The sequence below is a fragment of the Somniosus microcephalus genome, chromosome 14 (assembly GCF_052327205.1).
Source record: "Somniosus microcephalus isolate GS21.2 chromosome 14, FLI_Smic_1.0, whole genome shotgun sequence".
Classification (NCBI taxonomy): domain Eukaryota; kingdom Metazoa; phylum Chordata; class Chondrichthyes; order Squaliformes; family Somniosidae; genus Somniosus; species Somniosus microcephalus.
Genome location: NC_141000.1, coordinates 4,579,302 through 4,598,295, shown reverse-complemented (window position 1 = coordinate 4,598,295; position 18,994 = coordinate 4,579,302). Strand labels below are relative to the sequence as shown.

Here is an 18,994-nt window from a genome sequence, read left to right as displayed (position 1 = left end):
TCGAGCGCTTGAGCATCGATTTTAAGGGGCCCCTCCTGTCCTCTGACCGTAATGTGTACTTCCTCAACATCATTGACGAGTACTCCCGTTTCCCCTTTGCCTTCCCCTGCCCAGACATGACCAGTACCACGGTCATCAAATGCCTGAACGACCTCTTCGCCGTGTTCGGGTTCCCGAACTATATACATAGCGACCGGGGCTCCTCCTTCATGAGCGAGGAACTTCGCCAGTTCCTACTAGCGAGAGGTATTGCTGCAAGCAGGACCACCAGCTACAACCCCCGAGGGAATGGCCAGGTGGAAAGAGAGAACGCGACTGTCTGGAAGGCCGTTCTCTTAGCCTTAAAGTCCAAGGGCCTCCCAACCTCTCGCTGGCAGGAAGTCCTCCCGGCAGTGCTGCATTCCATCCGGTCACTGCTTTGCACTGCCATTAACGCCACCCCCCATGAACGAATGTTTGTTTTCCCCAGGAAGTCGACTACGGGAACCACGCTACCAACTTGGTTGACCTCTCCGGGGCCCGTCTTGCTGCGAAAGCACGCAAGGGCCCATAAAATGGACCCCCTCGTCGAGAGGGTGGACCTCCTGCACGCCAACCCCCAGTACGCCTATGTGGCATACCCAGACGGGCGGGAGGACACAGTCTCCTTACGAGACTTCGCACCCTCGGGCATCCCTGAGACACCACCGTTACCCCCCACCGCCCCCCAAATCCAGCCCAGGTAGACGGCATGCCGGAACCCCACGAGCCTTCGCCGACCACGCAGACACCAGCATTAACATCGGATACTGCATCACCGCCGCCGCTGCTGCGACGATCGGAAAGGCTTACGAGGCCTCCGGACAGACTGACATACCCGAACTGGTAGTACACTTCACCCTGCCGGACTCAAATCTAAACAAGGGGTGAATGTGGTAAACCACTGTTATCGTTCACTATCGTTACACTATGGTTATCACTGTTATATCGTTACACTATGGTTATCACTGTTTACACTGTTGTATCACTACACGAGGTCGCCTCTTGTCACGCTGTTATACCTGGGCTGACCACTGCTGACTCCGCCCATGGCTCCACCTACTTGCCCAGGTATAAAGGTGGTCGACTGGCTGGTATTCCTCCTTGTTGGATCCGATCACCCACGAGGGTGGGCTCTGTTATTTAGCCAATAAAAACCTATAGTTACTGTCTTAACTCGTCGCTTTTCATTGGATGAATTGATAGGTATATCAAGCTGTAGCTCCCATGACCGGAAAGCCCTGCAGCGGGTAGTCAAAACTGCCCAACGCATTACCGGCACCCGGCTACCGACCATAGAGCATAGATATCAGAAACGCTGCCTACGGAGGGCACGGTCCATCATCAAAGACCCTACCCACCCCAGCCACAGTCTGTTCGCCCTCCTACCATCTGGAAGACGCTACAGATGCATTCGCACCCGTACGACCAGATTTAGGAACAGCTTCTTTCCCAGGGCTGTCATCCTACTGAACTCCACAAATAAACACTAAAGCCTGCACATCTGCCGATGCACTTTATTATGGTCATATTTATGCTAATATATATGTACAAATGTATGTTGAAATGTTTAAGTGTCCAATCCAAATTGTACACTCTCGGGAGCTGCAAGCCTACATTTCGTTGTACTGCACTTGTGCACTAACAATGACAATAAAAGTTGATTTGATTTTTTTTTGATTTTGTGTATTTTAAAATAATCCAGGGAAGAGATAGCAGAGGCTTTACTACACATATTTAATAATTTGTTAGAAAAAGGTATAGTACCAGAGGACTGGCAGATAGCTAACGTTATACTGTACATATATTTAAGAAGGCAGATAGAACATGTTCAGGGAATTATAGACCAGTCAGCTTAACATGGGTGGTAGGAAAAATAATGGAATCCCTACTAAAGGAGAAAATAGAAGAACATCTCAAAACCAAAAATATAATAATGAATAGCATGGACTTCAAATGGGAACATTTTGCTTGACCAACCTCATTGAATTCTCTGAAGAGGAAACAGAGAGAGAAGACGAGGGTTATGCAGGAGATGTAGTTGCTCTAAAGTTCCAAAAGGCCTTCGATAAGGTACCACATAATAGACTAATGAATAAGGTCAGAGCATGCTGAGTCAGGGGACAAGTAGCAGACTGGAGAGCTCGCTGGTTTCAAGACAAAGCCTAGAGCAGGGGTAAAGGGTAGCTATTCACAGTGGCAGAAGGTGGGTAGTGGTGTTCCACAAGGATCAGTGCTGGAGCCACTGCTGTTCACAGTTTACATTAATAATTTAGACTTTGGAATCTAAAACATCATTTCTAAATTTGCGGATGACACCAAATTGGGGGGATAGTCAATACTGAGGAGGACTGCAACAAATTACAGGAGGACATTAATAAACTTGCAGATTGGGCATAAAATTGGCAAATGCATTTCAACACAGATAAATGTGAGGTATTACATTTTGGTAAGAAAAATAGGGAGGTCCCATATTACTTGGAAAATAAGAATCTAAATGGGGTAGAGGAACAAAGGGATCTGGGAGTACAAATACACAAATCACTAAAACTTGCGACACAGGTTAGCAAGGCCATAAAAAAGCAAACCAAGCACTAGGGTTTATTTCTAGAGGGACAGAATTGAAAAGTAGGGAAGTTATCCTAAACCTGTATCGAACCTTGGTTAGACCACACTCGGAGTACTGTGTACAGTTCTGGTCGCCATATTGTAAAAGGATATCGAGGCACTGGAGAGGGTGCAGAGAAGATTTACAAGGATGATACCAGAAATGCGAGGGTATACATATCAGGAAAGGATGAACAGGCTGGGTCTCTTTTCTCTTGAAAAGAGAAGGCTGAGGGGTGACCTAATAGAGGTCTTTAAAATTATGAAAGGATTTGATAGATTGGATACAGAGAGAATGTTTCCACTTGTAGTGAAGAGCAAAACTAGAGGCCATCAATATAAGATAGTCACCAAGAAATCCAATAGGGAATTCAGAAGGGTGTGGTTGAAGCGAATAGTTTAGACTCATTTAAGGGGCGGCTAGGCAAGCACATGAGGGAGAAGGGAATGGAGGGTTATGCTGACAGATTTAGATGGGGAAAGACGGGAGGAGGCTCGAGTGGAGCATAAATACTGGCATGGCCTGGTTGGGCCGAATGGCCTGTTTCTGTGCTTATATTCTATGTAATTCTATGAATGGTAGCTGCGAATTTTCCAACTGCCAACCAGTGACCAAAGAGCTCCCTTATATTGTTCAAGCTTCTCACTGATTGGATTACCAAACTTGGAGAACAATAGGTATTGCTGCTCTAGTAACGCTCCTGTGAAGCACCTTGGGACGTGTTACTACATTAAAGGCGCTATATAAATACAAGTTGTTGCTGTAGTTGCTCAGAGTAAGCAGTCAATGCTGTGATGTTTAAACTGCTTACCTTGAAATAATGCCTCTGATTTTGAGGAGCAACACCTGGAAAATTGCTCCCATAGGGCTGATTCCCCGATCGGCCCATCCAGGAGTGAATCAGCATTCCCAGGAAAAATGAATGGACAGAAATCAGAAGCCGGGATTACCCGACCAACCCAGGTCGGGGCTCGAGTGAAATTCACCCCTGGGGCCTCCCTGCCTTCTTTCCGCCACATTCCCAGGCCATGGAAGCCTTTACATCGGTCTCCTCTACATTGGGTGACCGCTTTGCGGAACACCTCCGTTCAGTCCGCAAGCGTGACCCCGAGCTTCCGGTCGCCTGTCACTTTACTTCTCCATCCCACTCCCACTCAGACCTCTTGGTCCTCGGCCTCTTACACTGTTCCAATGAAGCTCAACGTAAGCTCGAGGAACAGAACCTCATCTTTCAATTAGGCACTTTACAGCCTTCTGGACTCAACACTGAGTTCAACTATTTCAGACCATAACCTCGGCCCCTATTTTTTCAGACGGCAGTTGTTGATGTTTCTGCTATTCCCATTTACACCTCTTCTAGACTCATCTTTTGTTTCTTTATTTGTCCCATTACCATCTCCTTTTGCCTTGCACCATCATCCCTTTTGTCTTTTAATCTCGCCTGCCTTCCACCCTATCACAGACCTTCCCTTCTGGTCTTTCCTCCCCTCCCCCTTTCCCTGTCCCCACACTTGCTTAAAATCTGTTACATCTCTTAACATTTTCCAGTTCCGACGAAGGGTCATCGACCTGAAACGTTAATCCTGTTCCTCTCTCCACAGATGCTGCCTGGCCTGCTGAGTATTTCCGCCATTTTCTCTTTATACCCGACCAACGTTCCCTGGGGCCGCCACTCCCCACCTGGGAAGGGAATGGGCTCCGCTAGCTTTCACTGTGACACTTACTCTCTGCAGCATCGCCAGTAAGTTGCTTTTCTCCTTTGTGAGGTGCTGGTGTTCCAGGTCCGCTTGCTGCACAAGCTGACCGGCCTGGCTTCTCAACGACGCAAGTTTTTTCTGTTAGAGAAAAGCAGTGGCCGCATGAGAACCGTCTTCAAATAAAAGGTGTCCTATTAGTAATTGAATTCAAATTAAAACATGAATTACTAAGTAATTAAATGACAAAAATTAAACTCAGAAATATGTCATTTTTTCCCTTCACGCTTTACGTTAAAATGCAACCAAATCTTTTATTCGTTCATGGGATGTTGGTAACACTGGCATTTATTGCCCATCCCTACTTGCCCTAAGGGCATTAATAATCGACCTTATAAAGTGGGTCTGGCGCCAGACCGGGTAAGGGTAGCGGGTTCCCTCGTCATGAGTGAACCAGTTGGGTTTTTAGGCGATTCCAGCAGTTTCCATGGTCATGCTCTCTCGTGCCAGTCCACCAATTCGCAGATTTATTCAGCTCAATCTCACATGTGGGCATGGTGGGATTCGAACTCACTACCTCTCGGGAGGGCTAGTTCAGTACCGTTAAAAATGCGGCAAGCATATGACGCAAAGGCACGGAATTTCCTCGGAGCGGCGCCCACACTGCCGGTGGGACCTTAGCCCGGGAAAATCCCAGGCAAAGGCATTTCAAACAGGACTCGCCGAACAGTAAAGAGAGCACGACTTTGAATACATATTTACATTGGCCTTAGCTTTTAGGTATATTACTATCATTATCTAGCTACAGAACCCGTCTATCGTCCATCAATAATATATTACAAATCTTACATCTGTGCACACTTCCTGTCAGCTGGTTCCATTTCTGCATTGCTGTGTCCCTATATATGATGACATTTATAATGGTAAATGTACGAGGGTGAAATTGGCCTTTGCCAGCAGTATGAAACGGGCTCATAATAAATCGGCAGCTCGTATGGAAACGAAAATCTGGCGCGGTATAAAACAGGCTGCCGATTCGCTATGAGCCCGTTTCACGCTACCGGGGAAGACCAATTTCACCTCCGTCACGCTGTAATTACACTCTCCCACCAGTGGAGTGGGCTATAATCACAGGGAGAAAGGTTTACATCGGCAGCTTCAACTATAAAAACATCGACAGGGGCTTCCAAAGACATCAACTCGCTCCGACAGTCTGTTCTGCCGCGGGGATCAGTGGCAGTGCTGAGGGATTCGCTAAACGTGGACTCCGAGATCTTGCAGCGAATGCCACAACCAGAGCTGGCGATAAAGCTCGAAGGCATCCTCCAGGGAAGCAGCCAATCGTCCGAAAGGGCGGTGGAAACAGATTCAATAGCAGCCTTCCAAAGCGAATTGGATAAATACTTGAACAGGAGAAATTTGCAGGGCTCTGGGGGAAGAGCTAGGGAGTGGGACTATTTGGAGAACTCTTTCAAAGAGCCGGCACAGGCACGATGGGCCGAACGGCCTCCTTTTGTGCTGTAACATTCTATAATTCTGTTATCACAAAAATGAGCTTTATTTCTTGACTTTTTAATAATTTCGTCCCTTTCTCGCTCCACGAGTCTCTGTGTGCGATACACCTTTTCCCACAGAGACACTCACCTCTCTTGTTGTAATACTCTGTTGATACTCTGCCATTTCACCCAGGAGCTGTTTGGCGAGGTTCTCCTTCTCTTCTTCAAGCCTGCTCTCCTGTTCCAGCTGCTGAAACTCTAAATCGTCGTATCGTTTCATCTCTGCATCCAACTGTTCACCACCCTGTCGAAACATAACACTGCTTAAACTACAACCCATGATCACTTCACCACAAGCTCTGCTCTCTCCATCTTTTAGCTCGTTACCCCAGCCTTCGACATCCCTCCTCCTCAATACCATGTGCAGGTTCAAGGGCCGACTACCCAATACACAGAAACCCAGGCACTGCCAGGCCACAGTTTCCTGACCAGGTCTCCCTGTGGTCGCCACTCCTCACTTGGAGCACCCGATGGGGGAGCAAGCTCTATAAATTGTTTCCAATGAGGTTTTGCTCCCCAGCCTGTGTAACAGTGACACACATAAGAACAGCCTCAACTTCTGGTCAATGAAGCAGCTAATGTCCACTCGATGCCTCCCGTGACTGAACAAGAGAGAGAGAGAGATTGAAATGAAATGTGCGGAAGAATCTTTACACTAGATACTCCAGCAAACAAACCACACGGAGGTCATGAAGTATTCGAGATGGGTGGCCCTCCATCAAACAGGAAACCCTAGAATTGGAGGAGATTCTCAACTTCCAGCCCATCGCAGACTGATCTCTGGGAACCAACCGATTTTCAGCTTTGTTCATGTTCACTCCCGGCTGACAAGTTGAAAATCTCCCACTTCGTGTTTAGCTTCAATCTCACTTTCATTCCTCCTCCTCTTTCCAGCTGTTGCCCAGAGAGTGGAATTGAGAGCTGGGATGTCCGGTCGGAGAATGTTTTTAGAATTCCAGTGGGAGCGTCAATACGGGCAACTGTGTGAGGCTCGTCACAGAATGACACTTTATATCTCGACACTTTACTGGGGGCCAAAGTTTTAATCTCACTATAGTTTCATCTTAGATTCATATAGACGTGGAAAAGTGTGTGTAATTTTATTACCCACGGTTTTCTTATTTAATAATAAAAATATTCTAATCAGTAAATTTCGTTAACACGAGTCAACCGCCCCTGGCCTTGCACGCAGTGACTTGAACCAAAGGCAGCTTTCAGCTTCAGTCAGGTTAGAGTGTGGGGGGAATGACTGGAACAAAGGGGCAGGAGAGGAGAGAGTGAGCGAGAGGGGAGAGAAAAGGGAAGAGGGGAGAGGGAGGGAGGGGAAAGGGAAGAGGGGAGAGGGAGGGAGGAGAAAGGGAAGAAGGGAGAGAAACGCAGCGGACAATTTGCGCACAGCAAGGTCCCTAAACAGCAATGTGATAATAATCAAATAATCTGTTCTTTAGCGATGATAATTCAGGGGTATATATTGGCCAGGACACCAGGAGAACTCCCCTGCTCTTCTCCAAAAAAGTGCTGAGGGGCCGTTTACATCGACCTGAAACGGCAGACAGGATTCAACTCCCCCCTGTGTACAGTAGTTCTATCTGATCAGTCCATTCCCCTGTGTACAGTAGTTCCATCTGATCAGTCCATTCCCCTGTGTACAGTAGTTCTATCTGATCTGTCCATTCCCCTGTGTACAGTAGTTCTATCTGATCTGTCCATTCCCCTGTGTACAGTAGGTCTATCTGATCAGTCCATTCCCCTGTGTACAGTAGTTCTATCTGATCTGTCCATTCACCTGTGTACAGTAGTTCTATCTGATCTGTCCATTCACCTGTGTACAGTAGTTCTATCTGATCTGTCCATGCCCCTCTGTGTACAGTAGTTCTATCTGATCTATCCATTCCCCTCTATGTACGGTAGTTCTATCTGATCTATCCATTCCCGTGTACAGTAGTTCTATCTGATCTGTCCATTCCCCCCTGTGTCCAGTAGTTCTATCTGATCAGTCCATTCCTCTGTGTACAGTAGTTCTATCTGATCTGTCCATTCACCTGTGTACAGTAGTTCTATCTGATCTGTGCATTCCCCTCTGTGTACGGTAGTTCTATCTGATCTGTCCATTCCCCTCTGTGTACGGTAGTTCTATCTGATCTATCCATTCCCGTGTACAGTAGTTCTATCTGATCTGTCCATTCCCCTGTGTACAGTAGTTCTATCTGATCTGTCCATTCCCCTGTGTACAGTAGTTCTATCTGATCTGTGCATTCCCTCTGTGTACAGTAGTTCTATCTGATCTGTCCATGCCCCTCTGTGTACAGTAGTTCTATCTGATCTGTCCATTCCCCTCTGTGTACAGTAGTTCTATCTGATCTGTCCATTCCCCTCTGTGTACAGTAGTTCTATCTGATCTCTCCATTCCCCTGTGCACAGTAGTTCTATCTGATCTGTCCATTCCCCTGTGTACAGTAGTTTTATCTGATCTGTCCATTCCCCTCTGTGTACAGTAGGTCTATCTGATCTGTCCATTCCCCTCTGTGTACAGTAGTTCTATCTGATCTGTCCATTCTCTGTGTACAGTAGTTCTATCTGATCTGTCTATTCCCCTGTGTACAGTAGTTCTATCTGATCTGTCCATTCCCCTGTGTACAGTAGTTCTATCTGATCTGTCCATTCCTCTGTTTACAGTAGTTCTATCTGATCTGTCCATTCCCCTCTGTGTACAGTAGTTCTATCGGATCTGTCCATTCCCCTCTGTGTACAGTAGTTCTATCTGATCTGTCCATTCCCTCTGTGTACAGTAGCTCTATCTGGTCTGTCCATTCCTCTTTGTACCGCAGTTCTATCTGATCTGTCCATTCCTCTGTGTACAGTAGTTCTATCTGATCTGTCCATTCCCCTCTGTGTACAGTAGTTCTATCTGATCTGTCCATTCCTCTGTGTACAGTAGTTCTATCTGATCTGTCCATTCCCCTGTGTACAGTAGTTCTATCTGATCTGTCCATTCCCCTGTGTACAGTAGTTCTATCTGATCTGTCCATTCCCCTGTGTGCAGTAGTTCTATCTGATCTGTTCATTCCCCTGTGTACAGTAGTTCTATCTGATCTGTCCATTCCCCTCTGTGTACAGTAGTTCTATCTGATCTGTCCATTCCCCTCTGTGTACAGTAGTTCTATCTGATCTGTCCATTCCCCTGTGTACTGTAGTTCTATCTGATCTGTCCATTCCCCTCTGTGTACAGTAGTTCTATCTGATCTGTCCATTCCTCTGTGTGCGGTAGTTCTATCTGATCTGTCCATTCCCCTGTGTACAGTACTTCTATCTGATCTGTCCATTCCCCTCTCTGTGCAGTAGTTCTATCTGATCTGTCCATTCCCTCTGTGTACAGTAGTTCTATCTGATCTGTCCATTCCTCTGTGTACAGTAGTTCTATCTGATCTGTCCATTCCCCTGTGTACAGTAGTTCTATCTGATCTGTCCATTCCCCTCGGTGTACAGTAGTTCTATCTGATCTGTCCATTCCTCTGTGTACAGTAGTTCTATCTGATCTGTCCATTCCCCTGTGTACAGTAGTTCTATCTGATCTGTCCATTCCTCTGTGTACAGTAGTTCTATCTGATCTGTCCATTCCTCTGTGTACAGTAGTTCTATCTGATCAGTCCATTCCCCTCTGTGTACAGTAGTTCTATCTGATCTGTCCATTCCCCTCTGTGTACAGTAGTTCTATCTGATCTGTCCATTCCCCTCTGTGTACAGTAGTTCTATCTGATCTGTCCATTCCCCTCTGTGTACAGTAGTTCTATCTGATCTGTCCATTCCCCTCTGTGTACAGTAGTTCTATCTGATCTGTCCATTCCCCTCTGTGTACAGTAGTTCTATCTGATCTGTCCATTCCCCTCTGTGTACAGTAGTTCTATCTGATCTGTCCATTCCCCTCTGTGTGCAGTAGTTCTATCTGATCAGTCCATTCCCCTCTGTGTGCAGTAGTTCTATCTGATCAGTCCATTCCCCTATGTATGGCAAATGACTGCAGTGTCCACAGCAAAGTGTAGAAATGCAGTAGTCATAGCGGAGTCGATAGTCAGGGGGATAAACAGGCGTTTCTGAAACTGCCAACCTGAGTCTCACATGGTGTGTTGCCCCCCTGGTGCCGGGGTAAAGGAGATCATGGAATGGGTGGAGAACATTTTGTGGGGGGAAGGGGGAACAGCCAGAAGTCGGGGTCCATGTGGGACCCAATGACGTAGGAAGGTGCAGTCAGAGTTTCAGGAGCTCAGGAGGAAAGTAAAGAGCAGGACCTCCAAGGTGGTAATCTGTGGATTACTCCCAGTGCCGCGCGCTAGTGAGTAAAGGAGTGGTAAAATAAAACAGGTTAATGCGTGGCTGGAGAAATGGTGCAGGAGAGCTGATTTCAGAGTCCTGGGACATTGGAACCAGTTCTGGGGCAGAGGGGGCCTGCTCAAGTTGGACGGGTTGCACCTCGACAGACCTGGGACCAATGTGCTTGCGGGAAGGTTAACTAGTGCTGTGGGGGAAGAGTTTAAACTAATTTGGCAGGGGAGTGAGCACCAGGCTGAAACATTAAGAGGAAAAACAAGGTGCATAGAGGACTGGGAGAGACAAGTAGCACTAGAGTAAAGAACAGTTCAGAAATAGCAGGGATCAGACAGGGGGAAATGCAAGGAAGACTAAGATGGGTTTGGTGTGCATGTATGTAAATGCATGGAGTATGGTAAATAATGTTGGTGAGCTGCAGGCACATGGAACTATGAGATAGGGGCAATAACAGAGACCTGGCTCAAAGAAGGGGAGGATTAGGAACTTAATATTCCTGGCTACAAGGTATTCAGGAAAGATAGGGGAGGGAAAAAAAAGAGGTGGGGTTGCAGTATTGATCAAAGAAACTATTCTAGGACTGGACAGGGCTGATGTAGTTGAGGGGTCAAAGACAGAATCTATTTGGTTAGAATTAAGGAACAATAGAAGAGCTTTTACTCTACTAGCTGTAAACTAAAGGCCACCAAATAGTGGGAAGGAGATCGAGGAGCAAATTACCGAAAGATGCAAGAACTTTAGCTTAGAGATAATGGGGGACTTCAATTATCCTAATATAGACTGGGATAGTAACAGTGCAAAGGACAAAGAGGTGGGGAATTCCTGAAATGTGTACAGGGGAACTTTCTTGATCAGTGTGTTTCCAGCCCAATGAGGACGGAAGCAGTGCTGGATCTGGTTCTGGGGAATGAAGTGGAGCATGTTTCAGTGACGGAGCATTTGGGAAACAGTGATCAGGTTTAGAATAGTTATGGAAAAGGACAAGGAACAATCCAACGTAAAAATACTGAACTGGAATAACGGAGAGGGTTGATGAGGGTAGTGTGATTGATATTGTCTGTATGGACTTTGAAAGGACGTTTGACAAAGTGCCGCATAATAGACTTGTTAGCAAAATTACAGCCCATAGGATTAAAGGGACAGTGACAGCATGGATACAAAATTGGCTAAAGGACAGAAAGCAGAGAACGGTTCTTTTTGGAGGGAAGTATACAGTGATGTCCCCCAGGGGTGGGTATTAGGACCACTCCTCTTTTTCATATATATTAATGACCTGGACTTGGGTATACAGGGCATCATTTCAAAGTTTGCAGATGAAACAAAACCAGGAAATGTAGTAAATAGTGAGGAGAATAACAGACTTCAGGAGGACATAGACAGACTGGTGAAATGGGCAGGCACATGGCAGATGAAATTTAACACAGAGAAATGGGAAGTGAAACATTTTGGTCGGAAAAATGAGACAATATAAACGAAATGGTACAATTTTAAGGAGGATGTAGGAACAGAGAGGCAGGACAATTTGAGAAGGCTGTTAAAGGAATATGGGATCCTTGGCTTTATTAATAGAGGAATAGAGTATAAAAGCAAGGAAGTTATACTAAATATTTATAAAACACTGGTTAGGCCTCAGCTGGAGTATTGTGTTCAATTCTGGGCTCCACACTTTAGGAAGGATGGCGAGACCTTGGAGAGGGTGCAGAGGAGATTTACTAGAATGGTACCGGGGTGAGGGACTTCAGTGATGTGGAGAGATTGGAGAAGCTGAGGTTGTTCTCCTTAGAGCAGAGAAAGTTCAGGGGAGATTTGATAGAGGCGTTGAAAATCATGAAGGGCTTTGATAGAATAAATAAGGAGAAACTGTTCCCATTGGCGGAAGTGTCGGTAACCAGAGGACACAGATTTAAGGTGATTGGCAAAAGAACCAGAGGCGACATGAGGAAACAGTTTTTTACACAGCGAGTTGTGATCTTGAATGCGCTGCCTGAAAGGGCGGTGGAAGCAGATTCAACAGTAACTTTCAAAAAGGAATTGGATAAATACTTGGATGAGAAAATATTTGCAGGGCTATGGGGGAGTGAGCCAGGGAGCAGGCCTAGTTGGATCACTAAACCAAAGAACCAGCACAGGCATGATGGGCCGAATGTCCTTCTTCTGTGCTGTATCATTTTCTGATTCTATGATCTGCCCATTCCCGCCCCTCTTGTGTGCGCTAGTTCTATCTGATCTGTCCATTACCCTTCCCTCTCTGGGGTTTGTGACACTTGTGTCTTTCTGCTCCCTGCTCCTGTCCTCTCCCCTGAACTTCCCTCTCGCACCCAGCAATCTATCTGACCGTGGAGAGACTATTCTGTGGAATGCCTGATCCAGAAACTTCTCAAGCTCCCGAATGTTGAGCCATGCGGAGAGACAAGCCTTGAACTCAGCAATCCTACGCTCGAGAGATTTCTCCTTCCGCTACTTGAACATAAGAAATAGGAGCAGGAGTCAGCCATTCGGCCCCTCGAGCCTGCTCCGCCATTCAATGAGATCATGGCTGATCTTCTACCTCATCTCCACTTCCCCGCATTATCCCCATATCCTTCGATTCCCTTAATATGCAAAAATCATGGCTGATCCGATCTTGGCCTCAACTCCACTTTCCTGCCTGTTCTCCATAACCCTCGACTCCCCTGTAGTTCAAATGTCTATCAATCTCCGCCTTGAATATACTCAGTGACTCCGCCTCCACAGCTCTCTGAGGTAGAGAATTCCACAGATTCACGACCCTCTGAGAAGAAATTCCTCCTCATCTCCATCTTAAATGGGTGACCTCTTATCCTGAAATTATGCCCCCGAGTTTGAAATTCCCCCACGAGGGGAAACATCCTCTCAGCATCTACCCTGTCGAGCCCCCTCGGAATCTGATATGTTTCAATAAGATGCCCTCTCATTCTTCTAAACTCCAATGAGTATAGGCCCAACCTGCTCAACCTTTCCTCATAAGACAACCGCTTCATCTCCGGAATCAACCTCGTGAACCTTCTCTGAACTGCCTTCAATGCAAGTATATCCCTCCTTAAATAAGGAAACCAAAACTGTACGCAGTACTCCAGGTGTGGTCTCGCCAACGCCCTGTACAGTTGTACTTGATGTCTTGTACATCCTGTAGATCCAGGATGGACCACACCTTCCATTACATTCCCATCCCGAGAGTCCCTGCCTCTCCACTCCAAGCCTTATGAACGCAACTGATAAAATGATTAGACATGTGAGTCAGTCCCTCCACACTCCCTCCACACCCCCACCCACAGTCTACACAAGGTCACTGCAGCTCGGAGCCCTCCTCCTGCATCTCCAGAACCAACAGGTCTTCCTCGGCCTCCTCCTCTTCCTCTGAGTAACAAACGGAGATGGTGGGAGCCGAGAACCAGTCCCCCAAAGCAATGCTCAAACTGCCCTGGTGCCACGTAGTGCAGCCCAACTCCACCAATGAATATTATGCACTGAAGATAATGTCCGCAAAGTAATACAGCAAGACAGTAGTTTAGGGCTGCTGCTTTAAATACTTCTGGATCCCAGACGTAGTCTGACAACTAATGGCTGGTTTATCACCTGACTTAAGACCAGTGTTAATGGAGGAAAAGGGCAACAACTTCTGCATCATTTACATATGATTAAAATACCTCCATGTCAGCTGTGGCTCTTGACTCTGAGTCAGAAGGTTGTGGGTTCAAGTCCCGCTCCAGGGACTTGAGCACAAAAATCCAGGCTGACTCTCCAGTGCACTGCTGAGGGAGTGCCGCACTGTCGGAGGTGCCGTCTTTCAGATGAGACATTAAACCGAGGCCCTGTCTGCCCTCTCAGGTGGACGTAAAAGATCCCATGGCCACTATTTTGAAGAAGAGCAGGGGAGTTCTCCCCGGTGTCCTGGGGCCAATATTTATCCCTCAACCAACATCACTAAAACAGATTATCTGATTATTTACTTCATTACTGTTTGTGGAAGCTTGCTGTGCAAATTGCCTGCTGCATTTCCTACATTACAACAGTGACTTCATACTTTGATATTTATGGTAGTTGTGTTTAGTTGACTGAACACAAGATCGGTCCCTGATGGGAATCTGCACATGGCAGCAATTACACTCTACCGTCTGCTCTTGTTTTGTTATTGTTATTCTTTGACGGGAATGTTCTTGAGAGTCTGGAATTCAGAACAGCTCACAGTAACCACACCGAAACGAGTGGCCTTTCGGACATAACGCACGTCATTGGCTGTGAAGCACCTAGGAATGTCCTGAGGTTGTGAAAGGTGCTAAATAAACACAAGTGCTTTCGATCTCTGCCTCTTTCAGCTGGGATCCTCCTGTGCCCCTCCATTTGGAACCCAGGAATGTGCATCATGCGCATACATTACACAAGCATTCAGGCTCTCCGCCCCACTGTCTGTTCAGTTACGCCCCAGGAACTGGCACACATGGGCATCGGAGGGGAGGAAAACTGCCACCAAACACCCACAGAAATCCCCTATTCCGCCATGTACAGGATCTCGATTTAATTGTCAGAAATAGATGGTGACCTTCAGAAAGTTCACTGCCCCCTGCCACCACACCCTTTCACGTCACGTCACGTCATCCTCTGATCAGGATTAATGCAGCTGGTACAGCGTGCCACAGGGACCAGTAATGGGGAGAAGGAGATTATGATAAAATGGCAGCAGGGATTACTTTGAAACAAATCAGGGGTCAATGCAGCGCAAATTGCAACCTCTCTGTGCGCCTTGAAGTTTGGGCAAGTGTTGCAGGCAACACAGCACATTGGATCAATCTTCCCCCTGTTAGAATTGCTTTCCGGCTCAATGCCTCAGCTTCCCAGTGCTGAGATGACACCGATTCATCAGGTGGGTGTTTAATTCACCCACTGTCAATATGTGGAAAGTTTCAGAGACGTACAGCACTCACTCTGCACTATCAACATAGACCGCAGTGTACTTAGTCACATACACCGCGGACAGTCTCTGCCACATCATGATTTGCTAAGCTTCCTCCTCACCTCTTCCTTTCATTTCTTCTTTCACATCACATCACGCACCATCTCTGGCCACTGCCGTTCCCCACAAACACTAGCCCCGGTTCAGTCACATTTTTATGCCCTCAAGTCACAATAAACACGCCCAATGGGGACTGTACCTCCTGTCTATAAACACTCCCATAGAAACATAGAAGATAGGAGCAGGAGTAGGCCATTCGGCCCCTCGAGCCTGCTCCGCCATTCAATGTGATCATGGCTGATCATCCAAATTCAGTACCCTGTCCCTGCCTTCTCCCCATATCCCTTGATCCCTTTAGCCTTAAGAAATATACCCAACTCCTTCTTGAATATATTTAATGAACTGGCCTCCACCGCCCTCTGTGGTAGAGAATTCCACAGGTTCACCACTCTCTGGGTGAAGAAATTCCTCCTCATCTCAGTCCTAAATGGCTTACCCCTTATCCTTAGACTATGACCCCTGGTTCTGGACTCCCTGGCCATCAGGAACATCCTTCCTGTATCTAGTTTGTCCAGGCCTGACAGAATTTTATAGGTTTCGATGAGATCCCCTCTCAATCTTCTGAACTCCAGCGAGTACAAGCCCAATCGACCCAATCTCTCCTCGTACGTCATTCCTGCCATCCCAGGTATTAGCCTGGTGAATCTTCGCTGCACTCCTTCCATGGCAAGAACATCCTTCCTCAGATAAGACGACCAAAACTGCACACAATACTCAAGGTGTGGTCTCACCAAGGCCCTGTACAACTGCAGCAAGACATCCTTGTTCCTGTACTCGAACCCTCTTGCTACGAAGGCCAACATACCATTTGCCTTCTTAACCGCCTGCTGCACCTGCATGCTTACCTTCAGCAACTGGTGTACAAGAACACCCAGGTCTCTTTGCACTTCCCCTTCTCCCAATCTATTGCCATTCAAATAATAATCTGCCTTCCTGTTTTTGCCACCAAAGTGGATAACTTCACATTTATCCACAGTATAGTGCATTTGCCATGTTTCTGCCCAATCACACAACCTGTCCAAATCGTACTGGAGTTTCACAACATCCGCCTCACAGCATACCCTCCCACCCAGCTTTGTGTCGTCTGCAAATTTGGAGATACTACATCCAATTCCCTCGTCCAGATCATTAATATATATTGTGAACAGCTGGGGTCCTAGGACCGATCCTTGCGGTACCCCACTAGTCACTGCCTGCCACTCGGAAAACGACCCGTTTATTCCAACTCTTTGCTTTCTATCTGCCAAACAGTTCTCTATCCAAGTCAATACCTTGCCCCCAATCCCATGTGCCTTAATTTTACAAGCTAATCTCTTATGCGGGACCTTATCGAAAGCCTTCTGAAAGTCCAAATACACCACATCCACTGGTTCTCCCTTATCTATTTTACCAGTTACATCCTCAAAAAATTCCAGTAGATTAGTCAAGCATGATTTACCTTTTGTAAATCCATGTTGACTTTGACCGATCCTGTCACTGCTTTCCAAGTGCTCTGCTATTACATCTTTTATAATGGACTCCAGCATTTTCCCCACTACCGATGTCAGGCTTACTGGTCTATAATTCCACGCTTTTTCTCTACCACCTTTTTTGAATAGTGGGGTAACATTAGCTACCCTCCAATCCATGGGTACTGTTCCAGAGTCTATCGAGTTCTGGAAGATGACCAGCAATGCATCTACTATCTCCAGGGCCACTTCCTTAACTACCCTAGGATGTAGATTATCAGGCCCTGGGGATTTATCGGCCTTCAATCCCGTCAACTTCCCCAACACCATTGCCCTACAAATACTGATTTCTTTCAGTTCCTCCCCCTCATTAGTCCCTATGTTCCCCGACATCTCTGGGAGGTTATTTGTGTCCTCCTGTGTGAAGACAGAACCAAAATATGTATTTAATTGGTCTGTCATTTCTTTGTTCCCCATTATAAATTCCCCAGATTCTGACTGCAAGGGACCTACGCTTGATGTCACCAATCTTTTTATCTTCACATATCTATAAAAGCTTTTACAGTCAGTTTTTATGTTCCGTGCAAGCTTACTTTCATAATCTATTTTCCCCCTCTTAATTAATCCCTTTGTCCTCCTTTGCTGAATCCTAAACTGCTCCCAATCCTCAGGTTTACTGCTTTTTTTGGCCAATTTATATGCCCTCTCTTTGGATCTTATGTTATCCCTAATTTCCCTTGTTAGCCACGGTTGAGTCACCTTTTTTGATTTATTTTTATGCCAAATTCTTATCCCAATGGGGACTGTACCTCCTGTCTACAAACACTCCCAATGGGGACTGTACCTCCTGTCTATAAACACTCCCAATGGGGACTGTACCTCCTGTCAATAAACACTCCCAATGGGACTGTACCCCCTGTCTATAAACACTCCCAATGGGGACTGTACCCCCTGTCTATAAACACTCCCAATGGGGACTGTACCCCCTGTCTATCAACACACCCAATGGGGACTGTACCTCCTGTCTATAAACACTCCCAATGGGGACTGTACCTCCTGTCAATAAACACTCCCAATGGGAATGTACCCCCTGTCTATAAACACTCCCAATGGGGACCGTACCTCCTGTCAATAAACACACCCAATGGGGACTGTACCTCCTGTCTATAAACATACCCAATGGGACTGTACCTCCTGTCTATAAACACTCCCAATGGGGACTGTACCTTCTGTCAATAAACACTCCCAATGGGACTGTACCACCTGTCTATAAACACTCCCAATGGGACTGTACCTCCTGTCTATAAACACTCCCAATGGGGACTGTACCTTCTGTCAATAAACACTCCCAATGGGACTGTACCACCTGTCTATAAACACTCCCAATGGGGACTGTACCTCCTGTTTATAAACACTCCCAATGGGGACTGTACCTTCTGTCAATAAACACTCCCAATGGGACTTTACCCCCTGTCTATAAACACTCCCAATGGGACTGTACCTCCTGTCTATAAACACTCCCAATGGGGACTGTACCCCCTGTCTATAAACACACCCAATGGGACTTTACCCCCTGTCTATAAACACTCCCAATAGGACTGTACCTCCTGTCTATAAACACACCCAATGGGGACTGTACCCCCTGTCTATAAACACACCCAATGGGGACTGTACCTCCTGTCTATAAACACTCCCAATGGGACTGTACCTCCTGTCTATAAACACACCCAATGGGGACTGTACCTCCTGTCTATAAACACACCCAATGGGGACTATACCTCCTGTCTATAAACACACCCAATGGGGACTGTACCTCCTGTCTATAAACACTCCCAATGTGGACTGTACCTCCTGTCTATAAACACCCAATGGGGACTGTACCTCCTGTCTATAAACACTCCCAATGGGGACTGTACCTCCTGTCTATAAACACTCCCAATGGGACTGTACACCCTGTCTATAAACACACCCAATGGGGACTGTAGCTCCTGCCTATAAACACACCCAATGGGGACTGTACCTCCTGTATATAAACACACCCAATGGGGACTGTACCTCCTGTCTATACACACTCCCAATATGGACTGTACCTCCTGTCTATAAACACACCCAATGGGGACTGTACCTCCTGTCTATAAACACACCCAATGGGGACTGTACCTCCTGTCTATAAACACACCCAATGGGGACTGTACCTCCTGTCTATAAACACTCCCAATGGCACTGTACACCCTGCCTATAAACACACCCAATGGGGACTGTAGCTCCTGTCTATAAACACACCCAATGTGGACTGTACCTCCTGCTATAAACACTCC

General features: G+C 46.6%; 1 protein-coding gene across 5 annotated transcripts in view; it reads right to left on the bottom strand.

Moving 5' to 3' along the window:
* The window catches only part of phldb2b (pleckstrin homology-like domain, family B, member 2b), a 315,268-nt gene that overhangs the window by 104,280 nt on the left and 191,994 nt on the right, over positions 1-18,994 (bottom strand). For all 5 annotated transcript variants that reach the window (XM_086006161.1, XM_086006162.1, XM_086006163.1 and 2 more), the window contains 2 exons: positions 5,965-6,120; positions 4,351-4,461 (listed from right to left, as the gene is read on the bottom strand). In XM_086006161.1, coding sequence (XP_085862287.1) covers positions 4,351-4,461; positions 5,965-6,120 — 267 coding nt within the window. The remainder of the gene's footprint in view (positions 1-4,350; positions 4,462-5,964; positions 6,121-18,994) is intronic.